This window comes from Salarias fasciatus, chromosome 4, assembly GCF_902148845.1.
Source record: "Salarias fasciatus chromosome 4, fSalaFa1.1, whole genome shotgun sequence".
Taxonomy (NCBI): Eukaryota; Metazoa; Chordata; class Actinopteri; order Blenniiformes; family Blenniidae; genus Salarias; species Salarias fasciatus.
Window position 1 is genome coordinate 17,257,704 of NC_043748.1, and position 13,736 is coordinate 17,271,439.

General features: G+C 41.1%; 1 protein-coding gene across 1 annotated transcript; it reads left to right on the forward strand.

The window, feature by feature from the left end:
- Positions 1–1,479: 1,479 nt before the first annotated feature.
- elfn2b (extracellular leucine-rich repeat and fibronectin type III domain containing 2b) lies at positions 1,480–6,036 on the forward strand. Its single transcript, XM_030090112.1, has 2 exons — positions 1,480–1,898; positions 3,413–6,036. The coding sequence occupies exons 1-2, from the start codon at positions 1,560–1,562 to the stop codon at positions 5,939–5,941; spliced, it is 2,868 nt and encodes a 955-aa protein (XP_029945972.1). The 5' UTR covers positions 1,480–1,559; the 3' UTR covers positions 5,942–6,036.
- The last annotated feature ends 7,700 nt before the right edge of the window (positions 6,037–13,736 follow it).

Here is a 13,736-nt window from a genome sequence, read left to right on the forward strand (position 1 = left end):
CAAGCTGCAGTACTAAGAAGATTACAGAAGGAGATGGACCTGATTCTGTGCTGGCGCCTCAAGGGATTATGGACTAGAATAAACTTTAATGAGTTCAATACTTTACCAAAATTGGAAATCAGTCCGGATGTGTTACAAGTCTTCTAGCCCTTCCTCTAAGAAACAGTGATATTTTTTTCTTGGTTTTTTTTGTTTGGTTTTTGGGGGATGCTAGAACTTGATGTAATTTGATTCCAGAGGGAATCTGAGATAAACTATGTGAGATTAGATAGCTGGACATGCAGATAGTTCAACTGTATTCTGCAATATTACAAGCTGGATGCAGGAGTGTGTTCATAACCCAACCATATAGCTCTGAGTTGTTCCGCCTGCAGGTATTCCTTTGTGCACACATGCGGATGAGGACGTGTTTATGTCTGAGTGCATGTGTGTATTCACGCACACACTGGTCTGAGAGCATGTGTCCATTTTAGTGTGCATGCTTGTGAAGTGTGCGTGTAATTGTATGTTTTTCCCAGCTGCTGAACAAGAGTACAATGTCTGTCATGATGCAACAGGCGGCTAATCCTCTCCTTATGTAAATGCTTGACTGCTATTCAAACGACATGCAGATAGGTTGGGGAGCTTAGGGTTTGGCAGGATATCGTCATAACAAGGAATGTTTATGAAGACAGCATTTGGGTGATTAATGCTGCAGTTACTGTCCAAAAACAGGCTCTCTCAAGAATGAGCAGAAATCTGCAGGTTCACATTCTGCAGGCCGGAGCCAAAACTTGATTAACATTTTCTTAGCGAGAGCAAGAGACGGTGGGGCGAACAGTGGGGTGGGTGGCTTACACTAGATGAAGTATCCCAGAAGAAAGCCTTTCGGGGCAATGCGGCATGCATATATTAGCATGATAACAAAGAGCAACCGGCAGAAGAATAAAGTGTGAAACAAACCAAAATGAAAGCTGAGATTGATTTTGTGATGTCTGCTGGTTCAGTAAATAGAATAATTATGAGCCAATTGACTGATACAGAGGTTTGATTGAATATGAATATATTTGTCCTGCAAAATTCGTTCATATTCAAGACTCAGGACTGTATATTGACATTCCTCTCTTAATTTATGAACGAAGTGCAGAGAAAATGCTATTTTCCGGACACCTGGACAAACATGTACAGCATGCATTTTTTCACATTATTCATATTTTCTTCTTATGTTTTTTTCTCTTCTCTTCTCTTCTTCACAGAGCCGAGAGATTTTTGAAAAGGGTCATCACAAACAAAGCCTGAGGAAAGAGCATGAAGATGAGCTGCTCCGACTCACGCTGCAGTCCAGCAATACATGGCACAACATGAGTCCCTTGCTAATCACTATCATGCTGAGACGGGCGTTGTGAAGCCTTCGCCACTTTTTAACACCTAACCCACACTCATATCCTCTTTGGAAATCTCTCCCGGCAACTTCTGTTGCTTCCCTTTCTCCTGCAAACACATCCTTCCCTTCCTGTCTACCCCTACATCCATTTTCTAATTATAACTTCCCTTAATTTTCACTTCTTGTCCCTGGCATCATGCAGCGGGTTTCTACCACCTCCGCCCTCCTACTTATTCTTCCCTCGCTCTTATTTCTCTCCTATTTCCCCAACGTGGCCAATGGGGACTGTTGGCTCATTGAGGGAGACAAAGGCTATGTGTGGCTGGCTATATGCAGTCAAAACCAGCCGCCATACGAGACGATCCCCCAGCACATCAACAACACGGTCCACGACCTGAGACTGAATGAGAATAAGCTGAAAGCTGTGCTCTTCAGTTCCATGTACCGCTTCACCAACTTGACTGACCTCAACCTCACCAAGAACGATATCAGCTACATTGAGGATGGGGCCTTCGCAGGACAAGCCAATTTACAGGTAATGAAAAAATTTAGACAGCAAAGTCTTTTTGAGCTTAAGAAAGCTAACGGTGTAACGGCTAACATGTCTCTTTTTTTTCTTTTTTTTTTTTTTTTGAGGCCAAATATTTCATTGTGGCCAATTTGTTTAAACAATTGCTTAGTTGTTTATAGAGCTCCAGGCATTTCACAAGGGAGTCTTAAACCTTTCAGTCTGTACTGGTTGAATTTTACCCGGTGACAGAGCACGCACTAATTTAAAGTGATACTTCAACATTTTGGCAAATTGGCCCATTCAGCACAATTCCTTAGTCATTTCAAACAGCTGTGGAACACCAACAAATAATATTGTAGCGTTACGACACTGAAGCAAATACTGGGAACTACTTTTTCTTTTGAAATCACTATGCCCCAACGCCATGCCAAACAACTCAATCTGGTAATTTTGCATTAATATTTCATAGCGTAGTGAATGTGTGGATTATAACGTGTCCACCAAAGTGTTTTGGGGTTGGTGGATTGTATATTTGATGAGTTTGACGAGGGGGAACAAAAATACCGTTCACCTCCATTGTGTCCATCCCGAAAACCTTCCCCGACTCATCTCTGAATAAACAACAGCTCGCCCTCACAAAAAAAGTAAGTATGCTGTTCGAAATGACTAAGGAATTGCGCTAAATGGGCCAATTTACCAAAATGTTGAAGTATCGCTTTAATAGTCTCAATGGGTAGATTGGTAACTATTTCAATAAGATAAAAAAAACAGCTGAGATTATTTCAGTCAAAAGTATGTATTTAAGTATGTGTTATATATTAATTAATTATACAATTAATAATAAATTATATATTATATTTATAAACTGTATCTATATCATATTGTGCAAAACCCAGTGAAGTGTTTGCCTATGTGAAGGACAGCCATATATTTGCTTGTCAAATGATCTCATAATTAGTATTTTTCATTCACCCCCCGTTTTTTAACCTTTTTTCTTCCTCAAGTTAAACTTGCACATTAGAGTGCTTTTTAACGAAGAACTGTCATTATATGACTAAGTGCATTTTAGCATTTGCCACATTTGCTCTGTAACTTGGTTGTCTTTCGAAGTGTATTTTATAACTTGTCACAGTTGTTCTGTGGATTTAAATTCGATTGCATTTCCTCACATGATCCCAGACTCACTCGGTGGCAAAGATCAGGGAGCAGTGGGGGTCATGCCATCTGTTGTGAGACGACTCACTCTTCATGGAAATCAAGATAGCTCTTTGTTATTTTGGCTCTTATAAAAAGCACCACCATCATGCCCCAGATTAAATCTAAACCCAGTTAAATTGTCCCTTCTCTAGAACTTTTTTTTGAAGCGCTGTAAAGTTTTTTTTAGATTGTTCAATATGAAAAACAGCATTCTTAAGTCTTAGTGAGTAAGCGGGGAGGGGGTATTATGAGCAACGAAACTCAAGAACATTTGAAGATTAATGACTCAGGAAGTAATGCTATGAAAAAATGTCTCATTGTTATTTTATGTTTTTTTTCAGGTTCTGCAGCTGGGCTACAACAAGTTGACAAACCTGACAGAGGGAATGATGAGAGGGCTCGGTCGTATGCAGTGCCTCTTCCTGCAACACAACCTCATCGAGGTTATAGCCAGCAATGCTTTCTGGGAGTGTCCCAGCCTTAGCAGCATTGACCTGTCTTCGAACAAACTTGCCCGTATCGACCCTGCCACATTCACTGTTCTCAGTCGCCTAATGGTATGTGAACTGGCAGCAAATCCTTTCCACTGCGGCTGTGAACTCTATAGCTTTCTCACCTGGCTGGAGTTCTTCAACAATGTCTCACACACCTATGACCGCCTGCAGTGTGAGACTCCCCGTGAAATGTTTGGCTACCCCTTACTGAGTCCTACCGCTGCTGGACATGCTGGTAGAAATGCCAAAAACATTTTGTACCACCACTGTCGAGGTGGTGTGATGATTCCTGGGATGACTTCTCTTCCGCCAGATCTCGAGGGACCTTCTGGATTAGGACCGGAGATGTTTGGTGGTGTTGGGCCGTATCATCAGTCCACCACCTCTTCCTCATCTACTGACGACAGCTTCAATCCCACCATCAAGCTCCATAATGTGACGTTGTCATCAGCATCTCTCCTTGTGAGAATCCCAAAGCCCTTCAGCAAAATGTATATCCTAACCCAGTACAATCACACGTATGTTTCTGATGTGGTGAGTCTAAAGAATAAGAAGGAGATGATCACGGTCGACAAGCTGAAGCCCCTCAATGATTACACATTCTGTGTTGTATCCATTCGCAACTCTCGACGCTATAACAACACCTGCCTCCAATTTTCCACTCTGGGTCGCAATAGTAATGATACGCACCCCACATCTTCCACTACCACTCATTATATCATGACTATTGTTGGCTGTCTGTTTGGTATGCTAATTATTCTGGGCTTTGTCTATTATTGTCTGCGTAAAAAACGGATGCACGATGAGAAGAAAAAGTCCATCTGTGTCAAGAAAACAATACTGGAAATGCGCTACGGGCCAGAGGTAGCAGCAGCAGTAGCCAATGATCCGTCAGTAGTGCATAAGCTTCAGGAGCAGTCCAGGGAACACCACCAGTACCAGCATCACCATGGAGGAAAACTGCCCATGTCGACATCCTCAAGCTCGGGGATGCTTCACTCAGCAAATACCACCTCATCAAGACTTTCCTCAATTCCACAAGTTGAAAAGATGGCTACTGCATTTTCAGAAGCGATGTCTGCAAACAAAGGGAACTATATGGACATCAGAACTGGAGGGACTGGCATGGACCGAATGGGAGATGGTGGTCATGGATTAATCAGAGGGGACGATTTGAGAGATGATGATGGAACAGACATTGGTGATGATTCTGATGATGATGGGCATGGTTCTGCATCAGAGATATCGACTATTGCCATGGAGGTGGACAAGGTTAACCAAATCATCAACAACTGTATTGATGCGCTGAAATTAGATGCCGCAGCAGTTGCCGTGTCAGGGGCCTCGACCAACTCCCCCGCTTCTTCCAATCCCACTTCTCCACCACCTACCAGCGCATCCTCCCTCACCCGAGGCCTAATCCCACTTTCCCCAGGAGTCACCGAGACATGCCAGGTCATGGGTCCCAACAAAATACCCCCTCCTCCTCCACTCCCGGCCTTAAATGCCCCTCTTTCCGAACGCCCAGGGATCACTGGTGGTGGATATGTTGTGACTCCACCCTACAGGCCCCCTCCTCCAGCCAACGCTGTACGACCCATTCAACGGCAAATGAGTGCAGACGCAGCTGTAGTTATTGTGAATTCCGTCAAGAAACAATGCAGCACCACGTCTTGTGGCTCCATGGGTCGAGACAGGGATCGTGGAGGTGCGAGGGTGTACAGCCTGGATGTTCCTGAGCCAAGGAGCCCAGATCCCTGTAATCAGCAACAGCATCAGTACCCAGACCGGGCCAGTCCTGTGGGCTGTGGGGAGCCGCTGGAAAGGCTGCCTCTGGTTGGGAGTGGGAACTGCGGTGGAGGGGGTGGTGGTGGTTGCGACAGTGGTGGTGTTGGTGCCCATATTCAGGACAACCAGAAGTCACATCATTACCATCAACAACAGCAAATACAGCAACAGCAGCAGCAGCAGCAGCAGCAGCAGCTGGAAGTGCAGCAGGACTACCACTGCTCGGAGCACCGCCACTCCGTCCCTGCTCTCTACTATGAAGGGTCTCACCAGGGCTCCCCAGCCCAAAAAGTTTCCTTCCTGAAGCCCTTGACGCGCTCCCGCCGGGATGCAGCATCTTACTCCCAGCTTTCACCGGCTCGCCACCATTCCAGTTACTCTGGCTATTCCTCTAGCCCGGAGTACTCCTCAGAGAGCTCACTGCGGATCTGGGAGCGATTTCGGCCATACCGGAAAGGCCAGCGTGACGAGGCCTGTTATGTGACGGCTGGAAACGCCCTTCGAAAAAAGGTGCAGTTCGCCAAAGGCGAGGACCTGCATGACATCCTTGATTATTGGAAGGGCGTGTCAGCACAGCAGAAGCTCTGACTGGGGACCCATAAAGCATTGCGGTAAAACAGATTCAGATTCGTTGCAGTCTGTTGGGCCTTCAGGCCAGAGTAACAGTTCAAAGTTCATGGGGATGAAAAAAAATGGACAAAATATTGCCTTTGTGAATTTTTTTGTTTGTTTTCGATTCCTTTGGCATGCTAGGTGTACAGAATATTGAGCTAAAAGCGAGGACTGTGAAACTGTGCCTGGGATCTGAGAGTCATTACAGTGATTTATTTTACACTTCATTGTAGCACCTTTTCATCTTACTGAGTGTTTGTGGGTTTCATATATAGTACATGAAGGGAATGCCAACTGTTTATTTTAACTCTATTTGACTGATCACATCTTGTGATTCTTTGGACCATATTTTATCAGTGCCAGGTTTTCATCTGCGGGGAATCACTGAGGGTAAATCCTGAGACCCTTCAGTTTACACTTGTGAAATTCAAGATGTTTCTTCTTGTGAATTTAGTACCAGCAAGTTTGTGGCCCCATGTGGTTATTTTTAGAAGTCTGTGTAAAGTAAAAGTAATGGGGCTCGATCTGTGTTCTTGCCACTGTTAACAAGATGATTGGGAAACAGGATTGTCACACGGTTTCTCTTCTGAGATCCCTGCGGATGTCGCACTGTTCGCATTGTCAAAGCTTCTGACACTGAAAGAAAGCAATGAGTGTGAAAACTAAACAGCAAAGGCATGCTTACATGTGCTTGACAGAAATTCTGAAAGTGAGATTGAAAATGAATATGAAACAGTGCATTGATGGAATCAGAGGTATTAATGATATCTGTCCAACAAACACTTCTACATGGGTCACTGAGTAAAGAGAGTCGAAAATGTTACATCTATCTATACACAAATTTTTTCCTGAAACCATTTCCTTGAATAATCAGAATCATGTTCTTAGCTGAAGGCAGTACTGAGAAAAAAATGAGCATTTCTTTAGATGCTACTTACCTGGCCATGCACAATAGGGAAATTTAACTGTATAATGAATTATTCAAATGATAGATGAGCTCACGCAGTGTCTTTACAATGAGCTGCAAGGGCTGTGTACAGAATGCAGGAGAAATGGAAAGCAAAGGGGGCATGGGGGAAAAAAACAATCAAAGGGTCAGCAAAGGATTCCTCCTGCCACAGTGAATGTAAGCAGATTATATGCAGGCTATGGAGAAATTTTTCATTATTCTGTGTGAGCACCGCCGTACATTCCAAATCCTTTCTCTAGCATTGAACCTGAGTGAGGCACACAGGGAAAGGACTCTTCTAATTACTGCCAATGTCTCTGTTCTGTTCCTGAAATTAAAGCTATTGTTGTCCATAATTGATAATTCAACCGACTTGTGACAGGCGTGCCCGCGTGCACCTTATTCCTCATGATTGTGTGTGGATGTGTGGTACATAATGGTCATTGTGAGCAGGTGTCGGCATGCCTTGTCCAATTATAATGTAAATGCCTAACTTCACTAAAATTGATATTTTGTCAATTCTTTGCCCGGTGGCCGATCGTCTTAGTCTGAATACTACAAGATTATTAATGGCATGTACAAATGTTTAAATGTCAAACATGTTTACTGCATTCTCAGCACACATTGCGGAAACGTGCTTCCTTCTAATACAGCTATCCCCCTTTTCTCCTCATTCACAAAGTCATTTGGCCTTCATTTGTACTTTCTATTGAATTGCTATTTGTTATGTAGTTAAAGACAGTGCCAATATTAATGAAGGTGTTCTGCTCACGCAAAGTGCTGTGCAGCAATTAAATCGTTACATCATTGGCTTAACAGAAACAATCTCAATGTCCTACCCTAAAAATGTGAAAATCAATTAGTGGCTTTTACTCCACATTTCTTTTCACAGCTCTTACTGTGACAACTTTAAGGTCAGAAACTTTTTTTTTATCTCACTTGTGATCTTTTATACTGTGAATAATAATCTGGTCCACCTCCAACCACCTTCCCTGCTCCCGCGGGTCCAGCGAGGTGTGCGAATGGCATGCAGAGGTCACTGAATACGACCCACTTCTGTTTTATTAAAGGAGAGTTAGGCATCATCTTTCATGCCGACAAGATTTGGAGCTGTATAGCACATATCAACTCTGCTTCTCTTCTTTTTCTAACTTTGATTATGTGTGCAAGTGATTTATCAGTGAGCTTTTTAGCCGGAACAAATGCAGGTTAAACTAGAACGATATGCAAAAATTTGATTATGTGTCCTCTTACTGGTTCATGTTTTTTTTCAACCTGTTTGTTTTTTTTCATAAAACACTCCACTTTGTTTTTTCCCTGTTTCACAAAGATATGTGAATAGTCCTAGAGTCAGAAGTTATATCCACTGTTCAGAAGTGAGAGTGTCGAATCCGTACATACAGTAGTTGAGGTGCTCACCAGTCTTCTTAAGCATATGGGGCTGTGCCACTTCATCCGCCTTCTTTCGATTACAAAACACCATGTGGTGGAAATCCAGCCGTCAGCTGATCCACTTTTATCCTGTGTTTGATAGGTCTCCAAAGAAAGATGCTACTGTGACTGACGTAGGCTTTCAGGACATTGAAGAAAACTACGAGTTCCGAACAGAAGGAATCTGATGTGTTTAAATAAGCCTCGTCATCTGCTGCCAAAAGCAGTTTATAGAAATGGACACTGAGGTTAGGCTTAACGACAAACGGCCATCATTCCAGCTGCCAGTCATGTTCATCTACCTGACAAAATATCAAGCGATAGAAACAAACCAGTGTTTCTCACTGTTCTCATGGGTAGCTTTTACTTTAATGAATTTATATTTTAATAAACATTTTTATTACATCGGTGAATTTATCAGGAAACAGATTTTCAGGGGATAGATGTTTCAAGTGCTCTTCTGCTTCGGCTCAAAGTTCTTAAAAGATTTTCATGATGAGATGACAGGTCAAGAAAGAAGGCTTCCCATGTCTCTGAGTGTGTTACCAATATCCGCTTCGCTTTTTAACAGTGTTTTTACCCACAGATTGAAATGAGTGCTTTTATTGCACCAGGAGGAATATTCTGTTTATCACTGGTGCAGGATGAAAAATGGTTTGCACGTCGTTTATTTTTAATATTAATTTGCAGTTATTTTAAATAGAAAAGAAAAAAAATCATGATGAAAGTAAAAGAAAAAAGCAGCAAAGAGAACATTTGTTGTTATTGTTTAATGCATTTAAATAGCTGATTTTTATTATTCTTTATAAAGCATTAATTGACGTTTTATATAAAATACATTTATTAATTGGCAGTGGCACTTCAGTGTGGTTATTATCCAGATGTTTCTATTGTGTTGGAGGATTGAAGTTTACTGTGTGTTTACATGGTGTGCCGCTCTTCAAGCTTTCAACAGAACACACTCGGGTAATTGTCAGCTTGAATAATCTGTCACTCTAATTATTTAAAAACTCAAGCAAGGCCGCAAATATCTCAGCAAACATTACCCTTGGAATTATACCTCGTTTTGTTCCCAGAACGCAGGCATCAAACAGCAGCCACAAAACAATCCTCCTCCCACTCAGCCCACATCCTCAGTGAACCCCTGGAGGGCGGCTCCATCGCTTGGAGATGGATGGTCCTTTTTGTAGCACCATTGTTGTTGTTTATCTCAGAACCCCAGGAAAGTCAGACGTGAGAAAGATATTTAATGCGCTATTAAGTGTTTAATTCCTTTTGTCAGAGTCTGGCTCGGCTTACTTCCTGTAACCCGGACTAGACATTTTCATTTTCAACATGTTGCTGTTACTATTTTAACGTCTGGTCAATATATCACCTAAATGTTAATCAGTGTCAGTGTCTGGATGAGCAAATCATTTTATGTAACCAGTGCATTTACATGGGTTTGATATAATGTTTTACATCAGAAAATACAATTAATATTTCTCTCAATTATTGCTACGCTGGAGCTTCTTGGTACATTAGCTGATTTGTTAACACTTTTTGGGTCAATCTAATTTGCTCATTTTGTTCAGCTTTACATCAGTTATTTGAAGGAGAATGCGTCATATTTTCAGTTTTTGTTGTGAAACTGATTTACATACTGATCATAATGAGAAGCAGCATCTCAGCCACTGCGATCAAATGCAAACAAGCCGACAGATTTGATTCAGGTGAGCTGAGGTTTATTTGAAGTCTGCGAATGCAAACTTAAGTTCATATTTTTTTCAGTTATGCCTCTTTCGTGTTGCTGTCAGGACAAGTGAATTGGTACAGCGCTAATGAGGCAAACCTCTCTCAAGTCAGCAATTTAGTGAATGACTAACAGCTGCTTTTTACCAGAGAAACATCTTTAGCTCATTCCAAACCGAGCGGGGGAGGAGAGACAGCCTTTTTCAAGTATACAGAATAAAAGTATTAGTTACTATATGATAAGTGTAAACGTTTTACTGATCGAACAGTCAAAAAAAAGCATCACTGTCAAAGGTTCCACTCCGTTACTGTGGTTTTTCACATCACTGTGTTTGATTCAAGAAATCAGAAATCAGATCAGTTTAGTCTGTTATGCTCAGTAAAAATCATCAAAATTGTTTTTCCACATTGTTGTAGGAAGTTAGTGATTTTAACATCTTCATCCTTCCGTGTCTTTATCCCCCCTACACACAGGCACACACACATGCTAAAAAAAAAAAAAAAAAAAAAAGAAAAGGGAAAATAAGTGAGTCAGAATGAGTCAGCCACTGACGAAACTAAAATGGTTTCTTTCCTGAAAGGCAGGTAATGGGCAAGGTTTTCAGAGAAGAGGGCGATAAGCAGGATTTTGGCTGAATGCAGGCAGACATTTGGAATAAAAGATGCTGAAGCACAACTACACTAAAACCTACCATGCATGAATCAGTGCGCTGCATCAAATGAACCATAACCCCCACACACTCACGCACAGATACTTGCAGGCGCACACACACAGCACGCGCAAACACACACTAAGATGAATGCACGGCAGCCAACAACATATTTCAGGCTCGCTTATTGCTTAACATTTTACAATTTGTCATCGCTGAAGGCAGTTTCCTTCTAAAGCCTTAAGAAGGGTGGTTTCATTTCCACTTAATTTTGAGACAGGTGATGGGCAGGTAGTGACACTGACAGCAGGCTGCAAATCCTTTCATTTGGTATCTTTGGACTTTTTGTGCAATAGTCTATTAAGTCCATTACCGCATTAGCCTGTGTGGATAACATGCCAAAATTGATAATTGGAAAATTCTCCAGTGTGTCTCCTCCTGATAGCCCTGGAAGGGCTTATGTGATCAAATTAAATGCATGCCACTTTTGTACTGCTCTAATGTGAAATTGTATTCATCTAAATGATGAAGGAATAACTCAGTTGAGACAAATGGAACGTGACTTGGTGTGACTGATTTCTTGGTCACTTTTCAGAGAACTCCGGTGGGCCGAGCACTGCCAGCGCTTCCTTTTGAACTGCCAAACATTTCCACAACATGTTTTTTTTGTGTGTGTGTTGTTGAAACCATTTCCTGAAAACAAAACAAAAAAAAAAAAGAATCCTAATCAGATTCACCATGAATTTGTTTTTTTTGTTTTGTTTTGTTTTTTTGTTATTTTGAGCAGAAGAGCACTTGAATATAAATTAAGTAAGCCAAATTGGGCTGAGGTTTGCCACCTGATATTGGACCCAGTTTCCAAAGATGGACAAGGATCTTAAAGAATCTGTGAAATATCTGTGAATTTTGTATACTATAAGAAGGAAAAAAAAAAAATACTATGGTTAAAAATGCTTACATGGATGTTTTATACTCAGCCTGATCTGTTGATGTCTGTGTGTTTCTCTATTTTCAGTTGGTTGTTTGTCTTTACTTTGTTTTTGGGGGGGTGGCGGGGGTGGGGTGATCCATGGGAACGGAGGGGAGGACTTTTTTTGTAAATGCAATGATATATGTTATAACGGTTTAAGAACAGAGAAAGCTTAACATAGTGTACTACATAAAAGAAAAGTTGTTATATTTGCATGACTCCCTGTATTTTTCGAGAGACAAAAGTATATTGTTGTGTACAATGAGTGGGCGTACATTGAAAACAAAGACTGTAGGGGACTAATTGAAATACAGTATTGTCAAGTACGTTTGAGCTAAACATCTAGGTTCTAGCCTTTTTTTTATTCTTTGTTTGATAATTTAAATCTTAATGATGTTTTATATTTACATTCTTGCCTACTGTTTTTTTTTTTTTTCTTCTTCTTTTGAGTTTGTTGTGCACTGACACCGCAGCTCTTTTAGCCACAGGCTGAAGGAGTGCACATCGCTAAGGGGGGATAATGTTTGAAGCTGTTGGTTGTTTACATCCATCTGCACTCTGTTTTTGTACATTCCGATATTATTCTTCCGGCATACATGCACAGCGATCCTCCACGGCTTCCGACGGCTCCGTGTCGCAGTACGTTTGCTGTTTTGCTTTAGAATAACGATACAGCGTCTTCGTCTCACAACTGGAAGGAATCGGTTCAGTCACAAAACGTACAGCGCCGTAAATTCATCAGGTTGACAAGCAGGTTGCCCAGCAACAGAAGACAGCATGTCCTTACTGTGCACATCAGTGTGTGAACGCATGCTCCAAACTGTCCTGAACTTTAATGATGTTGTTCATGCTGTTTTCTTCTGAGTCAAAGTCAGAGCAAAAGAAGCTTGTAGATAAAAAAAAAAAAAAAAAAAAGAAAAGAAAGAGGAGACAATGAGCTGTCAGTCTGACTTCCAGCTTCAAAACAATAACATCTCCCTCTTTACACTGCATTTACATTGGCCAATTGACAGAAGCCACTTTATTTTATAGTCAGGAATCAAGTAATCTTTTTTTCTTTTCTTTTTTTTTTTTGTAATTGAAAAAACATGGTTTCCATTTGAGGACAAGATTTGTGTAAGAACCAAGGTTTGACTGTGCATTTCCAAAGCAGATCATGCCGAAATGATGCAAACACACACACACATACACACACTATTGAATGCTCTCACCCTAATCTCAATCAATCAGTTGGAAGTCTCCGGAAAATTAATGCAGCATCAGCAGCTTGTCGCTCGGCCCCAGTCTGCTCGCTGTTCGCTAAATGACTGATTTTCATTCTTCTCCCTCAGCCTCAGAGCCCACTGTCCACCCGGTTAATTTAATTCACCTTATATCCATTTTCAAAAAAGCTTTTTTTCTTCTTTTTTTAAAAAATACACTACTTTATTATACAGACAGCCTTCTGCTTATGTACTTTATGTGCACAGACAAGAATATCTTGGTTTAAAAATGGAGCTGAGCTTCCGTGTCGAGGTGAAAACTAAAACCAGAGCTAATGAAATTATAAAATAAATTTACAGAGAAATGTAAAGCATTTCATGTTTTTTGTTTCAGTGTTATTCTTCATACCACTGGTTGAAAGACAGTTGAGAAATTTTGAAAAACTACCTTGATTGTGAAGCAGTCAAGTGATGGATTTATTAGCCGGCGTTTCTTGTTGGGAAGGAGTGGCGGACTACATTTTAAATACAATAACGGTTGATGCCATGAACCAAAAATCATCACTATGGTAATACTGAAACTTTTCAGTTGAGACAGTTATTGCCACTTTCGTGACATAACCTTTGCCAAAACTCTGTCAGTATCAAGTACAAACAAAATTAAACTACAAAGATCTCTGTCCAAAGTCTGATCTCATCTCAACAAGGCCATCCTTTATCAGTCAGGCAGTTTGTAGACATCTGCTATAAAAGGCTTCATCTGTAATATAATCAGTCCAGGCATTTCTTCTTTTAACAAAGTCTGTAAGTCAGCGTTCTCTTTTATCTAAACTCTGAT